This window comes from Tauraco erythrolophus, chromosome 6 (genome assembly GCF_009769465.1).
Source record: "Tauraco erythrolophus isolate bTauEry1 chromosome 6, bTauEry1.pri, whole genome shotgun sequence".
In the NCBI taxonomy this organism is placed as follows: Eukaryota; Metazoa; Chordata; class Aves; order Musophagiformes; family Musophagidae; genus Tauraco; species Tauraco erythrolophus.
The window spans coordinates 17,478,858-17,487,876 of record NC_141470.1 but is presented as its reverse complement, the minus strand read 5'-3'; the positions used below and the strand labels follow the sequence as shown (position 1 = coordinate 17,487,876).

Genomic DNA, 9,019 nt, shown 5'->3' with positions numbered 1-9,019 from the left:
CGCGCCCGCCCGCCGCCGCCTCACGCTGCACCGACTACCCGGCGGCTCGCGGCACACCACGTGGGAGGGGAGCGGCGCGGACCAGGGCGCGCGCGCGCCGCGCACCGTAACAGGACCCCGAGGCTGCCCCTCACGTTCGCCTGCGCGACGAATATATAGAGATTAATATTACACTTTTTTTTTTTTTTCTCCCCCCAAAGCCGAAGAATTTAAGCTAGTTTTCCACGTTTCGGAAAGTCGCAGTGTAGTTGAGGAAACCCGCATTCATCAGAGCATCGACGGTGCATTTATTAATTCACAGTTTTAGCTGTGTTAAACCTTTCCCAGTACAGGGTCGCTATGGACTGGAACGGGCTCCTTGAGGAATCCCATCGAGCAGCTGGAAAAGCTGTTTTGAAAAGGAAGGCGGCTGTAGCTGGCCGGCAGCAACGCCCTCGGCTGCAGAAGTCATGGGTCAGCAGGCACCCGCACTCCTTTGGAAGAGGTGGAGAGGAGCCACTGGAGCGCAGCTGGAGAACGTGTCACCAGCCGCACCAAGGGCTCGGCTTAGACGGAACGTATTACCGTGAGAACAAACCAATAGAAAGCAATTAAATAACAAGGATTCTCCATCTGGGAAAAACACAGGAGCTCTGGATGCTACTTTTAAAACTGCCTCTGTACCCTCAATGACGTCATCGCGTATACCAGAACAACATACGACCCGCAGACAGCCCAGACCCCTGTGACCAGCTGCATCTCAAAAGCCCACAGAGATACGGACCTCTTCAACAACAGGGGCTCAGAACTTTCACATCTGTTCTGTGCTTGTTTAGTTGGGTGACTTTTCTGTCATTGACTGTAAAAAGGGGATAAACCAAACTTCAGTAGCACCAGCAACACTGATTTTTTTTATTTTGTTTCCAAAGCCCTCGTTCCGAGTAAATCCAGCTTGCAAAACCCAGCCCTGTTGGAGTAAACATTGTACCTTTAATGATTTTATAAAACTACTTCATTTCCACCTACTGTAGTTCTACCTTAGCAATACACCAGTGTCACTGCATGTCCTTTGGCGCTGTTGTGAGGAAAAAAAAAAGAGGGTACTTGGATACCCAGTATTCCCATGGAAACAAGAAGGCAAAGAGAGCACATACACAGAAAATTAACGTATCTTTAGGACACGTTATTATCTGATACTGAACTATGAAATGCCAAGAAATGTTAGTAACCTTGCTTCTCAATAAAAATTGTAACATTCAAGCTCCAGCTATTTTATTAAACCACAGCTGTTTTAAAGTTTCCTATACAAAATCCCAAGTTGTGTAACTGTGGAGCTCCGACAGGGAAAGTTTATCGACTTGGTTAAAGTGTTCAGAAACACTGAATTTATTCTCGAACTGACAGCAAAACTATTGCTAATAACCTAAAATCTGTAACAATCTTTCAATACCAAAGTTGAGCCAAGCTATTTGCATAGATATATTTATTCTTAGCTTTTAAAACTGCCAAAAAAAAAGGTTTTGAACTTAAACATTTGAACAATGAAGTATTAAAACCAGATAACATTGTAGGAAAAGTGTTTAATACCACTGGATGTATTTTGGGATAAAATATTTAAGTTTCAAAATAGAGCAAAAATATGTTAAACCTATTGAATTAATAATCATAAAGGCTGTAGAACAGTATTTTTTGAGGAGGTGAACCCAGGTAAACCCAGTTACTGAGAGAAAACCACCAACGCAACAGAAGCGTAGCAAGACCATTTCTTAAGGTATAGGAATGAAATATTTGCTTAAAAGGGAAGGACATAAAACATTTAAATAGATTTATTTTTCAAGTGTTTACATAAGCCATGGACCAATTTGTTTTAAATGTTGAGTTAAAGAACTGCAAAGACATATATACAGGTACGTTTAAGGCCATCAAATAAATTTAAATCTAACAATTAACTAAAACATTATTCTGAAGACTTATTTTATATGGTAGATGCATTACTAAAATTTATTCTAAAATTGAGTAACTTCAAAAAAAGAAATACATTTTTATTTAAAAGTCTAACGGATAATTACTAAAATTTATATTTATACCAAAATCTCACATGTACTTTTGATCCACTACTGGGTACTTGAGCACATTTTATAGAAAGGAGAAATTGGCCACCACGGTTGGAACTGAGCTAGTTATATCCACCCGGTTATTTTATGAACGTTAAAAAGTGGGGGGGGGGGGGGGCGGAACGGAACCTAGCTTTTAAAATTAACGAGTTAATAACTGCAGCAAGAGCTAACACAGATAAATTTAATTCAGAACAAAGTGTCAAGTTAGGCTGAAGCTTTCCTAATACAGTTCTTTTCAGCACTGCTCAAATTGGCTTTATGATGTGGATTCTGGAAAACAGATTTCCTTCCCTCCATGAAGACCAGAGCTACAGAGTCACAAGCAATTTTAATTGCATTACACTCAAAAAAACCTACAAAAGTGGTTAATAGAATAGCACCTCTTCCCTTAGAGAAACCATTTAAAAAAATCAGTTTCTCATCAGAGACTGCCATACGACACCAAAAGTTCAACAATTCTGAAATGCTGCAGAAAGACGCAGAAATCCAAGACATCGCTATGAAGTTTTCACAGAAGCGTGTGAGGGTCAGGGGCTTGCTTTCACACAGAGGAAGAGACATTAAGTCTACTACTGCATGGTTTTTTTCTCTTTAACTTCAGGCAATTTGAATACAACCTCAAACCCTAAGCAACAAGGTGCAGCAGTTCTCAAAAGCATGGAGCTTTTTCTCTTGGAAAATTCACAGACTGGGATGAAAAAAATTTCCATGTAAAAGCAAGCAGTATTTGCAAACCAGGAAGTCGGAAGGACCTTCCTCATCTCCCTCCACGTGGAAAAACAAATTGGCCAAACAGAAAGCGTAACAGTTTAAGCAATTAGCCTTCTTCATGACTATCAGGTATGCTAATCTAATGTTAAATAATGGAATTTTCCCAAATTTCACATCAAAGCTCCTTCTGTTCAGTTCTGTCACTCACTAGAAGAGTCAAGATGAGACCAATCAAACACTCAGAGGCCGATTTTGTGATGGAACAAAGAAATTTTAGCAAATTTTGCCATTTAGAGAAAATTAGAATTAGAAGGAAACGACACAATTTTGCAATGTTTGAGTTTCCAGTAAAGTTCCAGACAATAATCGGACTATGTTTAAACCCAGATGTAAATAAAGAAATAATCTTTTTTCTAAGATTCAAAAGGAAAGTTTTATTTGTTTGGGATCATTTCTTGCTTGCTCGCTCTTCAGATGAGGCACCGATGTTTCGGTCCATCAGTGGTGAAGAACACCTACCCAACCCATCTGCAGAACTTAGCTGGTGCCAGCTCAAGCAATTAAAACCTTTCAAGTCCCATCCATATTCAACGTGGATGGAATACCGTAAAAACACGTGGATAGATTTGAAAGACTAAAATATACAGTCTACTTCATATAGTCACAAACCTCAACTCCAGCTATAAATTTGTATCTTCAACTGTTTTGATACTTTGCATACACTTTAATCAAGAAGAGTTTCACATGAGCAAGAGGGATCTTTAATTTTTCTAGATATGACCAGCAGCCTCATTAATGGGTGGTTAATAAGCAGTGTTCTCATGTCCCTTTGCATCCACAGGAGATGCGGAATGGAAGAAAACTGAAGAATACAGCACAATTTTGTCCACTGAGCCCAAACGCTTGTATCTCAGATGTGCATTTAGAATGAATAGTTCTTGCAAAGAAGAGGTAAAAAAGTCAACTACTCATCTTCGGCAATGCCAGAACTTCAAAAAAAGAACAGGAGGATCAAGATTTTTTTTCTGGCCGATTGGTTTTGTATTTAAACTCTGCTGGATCACAAAGGTTTTGCCCTATTGCTTTCCATCATATGAAGTTCAACCACTTCTTCCATGTCATTCATCATCTTTTCAATATTTGTCTAGAGTCAGAGCCTTTTCAGTAACTTTGCTCTCTCTAAAGTAGTTACTCAAATGCTATCTGGAGGAAAGAAGGAAGCTCGATTCATTCTCCAAAGACACACATGATGGTAAACTGCAACCCAATCAAAGAATACGCCTGTCTAAATATGGCCAGCAGGACATTTTGAGAAGACACATTTTTTTAAGGTCATGAAGTTCTCTGCGAGTTATATAGTCCCAGCAGAATACATTAACTGGCTATTAACAAGACGTCAACGTTACTCTTCCTACTACTCTGGACGATGTTACGCTTTAGAGATTGCTACACACAAAGACAGTATCTTGGAAAGAAAACAGAGGTTAACTGAAGTCCAGAACTCCCTCCACAGCAAAATTCAAGAGGTGCATTTGTGAACTGTTCTTAAAAAGACAACCTGTATACAGGGAGAATATAGAAGTAAAAAGTAGGACAAAATTGACCTTATGTATGAGACAATAACTCATGATTTCAAAGTTAAATATGTAAGTTGTACGATGTCTAAGAAGGATCCAACTTTCCCAAGCACAGTAACATTAGGTAGAAACATCTGGAAACTCAAGTGATTTATAAATTATTTACTCAAGATTCCTTGTATTTCAGCCAAGAGGAAATAAGATGCTGAAGCTGTAAGTTTGTTCTCAAACACATACCACAGCCTAGCAATATTAGATAATCAAGCCCCTACCAAAAAAAAAAAAAAAATCTGTATCTCCTCATAGTAGTTCTATATGCAAGGCAGCAGTCATAACTAGTCTGTTATGCTCCAAAAAGATCGATTCACAGAAGAATCAAGTAAAATCACCAAGGAGTGCAACTGATGTGTCTACACACAGGCTCAGAAGTAGCACTTTGTTATGGCTGCTCATGCTTCCCAACGACAGGCATCAGGCCTGAGTTACCCTACAGCAGCACCTAACTAGAATAAATGCAGCTCGCCCCTGGCACCCAGAACGGGCTCTGTAACAGAACCAGCCCAGAACTGCCACTGTTTTGCCTCAATATCATCACTTCTTGTAACAGTCTTTGCTCAAAAGTGAACATCTGGGAGTGCTCGTGATCCGGATGTAACCCAGATCTAGAGCTCAGTTACAGAGTGAAGATATTTAAAAGCTCCCCTGAACAGGCCAGAAAAACAGTCAGTGGACCTATGTGCCATACTGTGACTCAAGCCAATTTTTCAGTATACTGTTTATTAGACACATGTATTGAGATTAAAGGAGTCAGTGCAAATTCCCAGATCAAACACATCTTAGGTACTTGTTTGACAGTTGTTATATCTCCCTCTATCAGCATACAGTAGAGCAGCTACTCTAAAGACCATTTTCATACATGAAAAGGTTTACAAAGTTGGATCTCAATTAAGAGGCCTCTCAACTACCCAATGTTTTATTAACAAATTTAAGTTTTTTTAAAAAAACAACTAACAAACCACCAAAATCTAAAGTGGAATGTTCTGATCCATTCAGTGGTCTTTAATTCAGTATGCTGCAAGTTTACTGTCAAACTACAGTTAGCAATTGAAGAAGCATCTGGTGTGCAACGGAAAAAGCTGAATAGCTTGTGTTCTACCAACCATTAAGCTGATGCACAATAAAACGAAGTAAAAAGAATTCACCCTTTTCCTACATCAGTTCAACATTAAAAGGTTTGTCTTTTTATTTTTTCCAGTTAAAAAACAGTTGGGACTATAATCTTGCTAATAGCTTCCTAAAAAAAGACACATAACAGCAACTTCTCACCGGACTGCAGTTTATATTGTTATACTGGTATGGAATGTTTCTAGGCCTAAACCAAAATTGCTGCTTCTAGCCATGAGCATCGTTTCAAGATGTCTGGTGTGTAATATCTTCTTCACAAGCTTATCAGTTCTCTCAGTAAAAACATTTCTCATTTGTGCTCTTCACACAGAACATGGAAAAGCGATATTACCACCTGCTTATATGGAGTTTCAGATTATTTCACAACAAAGTCAAAATACCTGACTAAAGGTCCTGAAAGTTCAATTGCGATACAAAATAGAAATGACCCTTTGAGTGAAAACGACCTTCAGTTCTGTATAGAACAGTTAAACAACATGTGGCTGTTCCTTAACTTCACCTTTCCACAGGTAGGAATTATTTGATGAGCAATACTTAATGAATATAGCACTTTTCTTCTCGCATGTGCTATAGAACGCAACAGAACTACCAACACCTCTATGGAGGCAGCTATCAATATAAATATATTCTCCCCACTGCAGAGAGAGTGCATGTGCGCAAAAGTTAGGCACAAGTGATTTTCTGAAGATTACACCAAAAGTATGCAGTAAAACTTGAATAAGACTTGGTATTTTCCAGCTCCTAGTCTTACGCCACTTCTTCTAGACATTGCTGCCTTGATGAAAAGGAAAGTCCATAAAAAGGAAAAAGCTTCCCAGAAGAAGTCACAGCTATCAGAATAAAATCAGAAAACCAGGAGGAGGGTTTGAATCTATTCAGGAAAAAAAAAAGGCAATCTACCAGGAGAAAAAAACAACACAACAACCAACCACCTTATGAAATGTCACCCCATTACATTAAATTTGTTTCAGTCGTTGAAAACCAGTGTTCCAGGATACAATTTTTATAAACATGTTTTATTTGTCTTGCTTATACCATTAGAACTGTAACTGCTGGCTGTCATTTCCCTTAAAAGGGGAAATCAACTCAAACACATACTGGTGCTTTTCAAAAGATAGCAATTAAAAGGGCAGCAGCAGCGGGCATTTGAGATTTCTTAAAACCTTCAAGGCTGCAGGAAAGACAAAAAGACATGGGCCAAAAGTGTTATGATTATCCATTAGAGATTTCCATCAGTACCGGCATCAGTTATTTAGGTGATAATACAGCAAGGTCAAGTATTAGTGACAGACAATGTGCAGGTCATAAGGAATGATAGAGAATACCAATCCTTACAAAAGTCATTGCTATCAAAGAAACTTAAAAGTGTTTCAAAGAGATACCTAAATACTTCACATCAAATATACAGTGGCCATCCAGATTATATCTCATGTTTGTTGCAAAATTTTGTTCAAGTGCCAAATCAAAGCTTTTTATTTTTTCTTTTTTTTTTTTTTTAAAAAAAACCCACAATTACATTAGCAGTTATGCAAGCGATTTTAAATCCTTAGCCACAGTAAACAGGGCCCTGGTGATGAGGAGTGCTGTAGCTAAGGGTGCTGCTTCTTTGTCAAAAACTGGCTATAAGCCTATTTGTCTATTTAGGGAAATATGCATCACTACGCATCTTTAACTGTTCAGTGCTTCAATTTAGTAAGAAAAAGCTGAAATGCAGTTGCTCTACCAAGCCACACTTCACCTTTTCCATCCTTTCAAGGGAACATTAGGTTTTGTCAACTGCCATCACAGTAAATCTGAACGAATTTGCAGATTTTATCCAAATTTGTTACATCACTTTTAAAAGTCAGAAGTGAGTCTTTGCTTTTTCCTGCCACTTCATTAAACCATGGAGAGATAGGATCACCCTGAAAATTGCCTTTTTTTCTTTACTCTTAGCAAGGGTGAGGAATCTGAATCTCATGTGCAAGGCTCAAGATGATGCTTAGGAGAGAACATGCAGAGTAAACGTCGTTTCGTTCCTTTCCATATCCAGGTAATATAAAGCTGGCAACTGTAGTCCTGTCATTATGGGTAATGAAAATAGTCCCTTTACAACAAACTTCCTGTAAGGGAGAACAAATAGATAATAACTCTTCTGGTAACATGTATAGTACACTGGCCAGTGTGTTTTTGGCGTTTAATGCAATCCTGTGAATTTGTTTTAATTCACTTGCTGAGCATTCATTTGAGGCATCCCTCTGTTTGGTCTTGGGGGCCCTCCACGACCTAGAAAACATATAAAAAGGCACTTGAATAATGCATGAAGTCAGGTTATTTTAAAAAAATTTCTAAAAGCTCTGGTCTAAACCAGGTAAGAATTCCCAGGTGTGTATCTAGACTATATATGGTTCTAAAAGTTCCTTCAAATCAAAACTCAACAGCATGTAACCTGTATTTACAGTTTTCAGCTTTATCCCAATACTTTTTTCCCCCAAGACTACAAAGTGGTAATCATTTAAGTAAAAATGAAAAAAAAAATTACATGTCATGAAGATATGAATGTAAGATTAAAATTAAAATTAAAAGTTTTGCAGTAATTTAAGGAAGAATTGGTTTACTGTATTTAAATATAAATACCCTGAGCTAGCTAATCATGTTTTAACTTCCATTCTCTTCTTCCTTCGTTAACAAAGAGACTGCCTTGTAGCTCACACTCTCAGTATACGAGGATTGGAGGTCACTTGGGGAATCCCTCTCATTTTTGCCTGCATATCCCTGGCAGCGAACTCCAAGATTCTCCTTTGATTATAGTTGGGCTTCCTAAAACATGCTCCCAGTTTCACCACAGCCTAATACTATGTTGAATTTTGGGCCACAGTTCCACACTACAGGGCTTTCAGTAGGTCAAGGGCAGAATTCTTCAAAACAGAACTACCACACGGAGCTGTTGTTTCACAGACAGTGCAATGTACAGCTTCGAGCTGTCCTCACTGACAAGGTGCTCTGGTGATAACTCAGGGTTCTCATGGAAACATCTACATCACGACAGAACATAGTCTCATCACCAAAAATCTACTAAAAAAAGAACTGTGGGAATAGTGTTGAAAATAAAATGTAGAAGTTCAACTACAGTCTCATTATATACATGGGGTGTTTTGTTTTCTTTTCTCAGGTGAAAATGTGGGAAACACTCATACGAAGCTACAGGACAACATAACTCCATAAGCTAAAAGCAACAATTCTATAGGATCAAGAAAAAGATGAGCATGGCATGAAGTTCTGTATCCTTAGATCAAAAGATACCTCCACAAGAGATGCAGTAGGACGTCTTTTTAGCATAACAGAGTAACATACAATTCTGGAAGCTGACAACGAGCTCAAGCCCGATGACTGCTTCATAAGCGAGTCTTACTTGCAAACTACTAATGTACTTAGTAAACAGATCTTAAGTCAGGATAAATCTCGCAGAAA

The 9,019-nt window shown here is 38.5% G+C and overlaps 1 protein-coding gene across 1 annotated transcript in view; it reads right to left on the bottom strand.

Annotated features, from left to right (window-relative positions):
• Window positions 1–6,564: 6,564 nt before the first annotated feature.
• Window positions 6,565–9,019, bottom strand: part of CAPRIN1 (cell cycle associated protein 1) — a 34,942-nt gene continuing 32,487 nt past the window's right edge. The window contains 1 exon segment of the mRNA XM_086614186.1: window positions 6,565–7,834. Within this exon segment, the coding sequence (XP_086470312.1) occupies window positions 7,770–7,834 (65 nt within the window). The 3' untranslated portion in view covers window positions 6,565–7,769.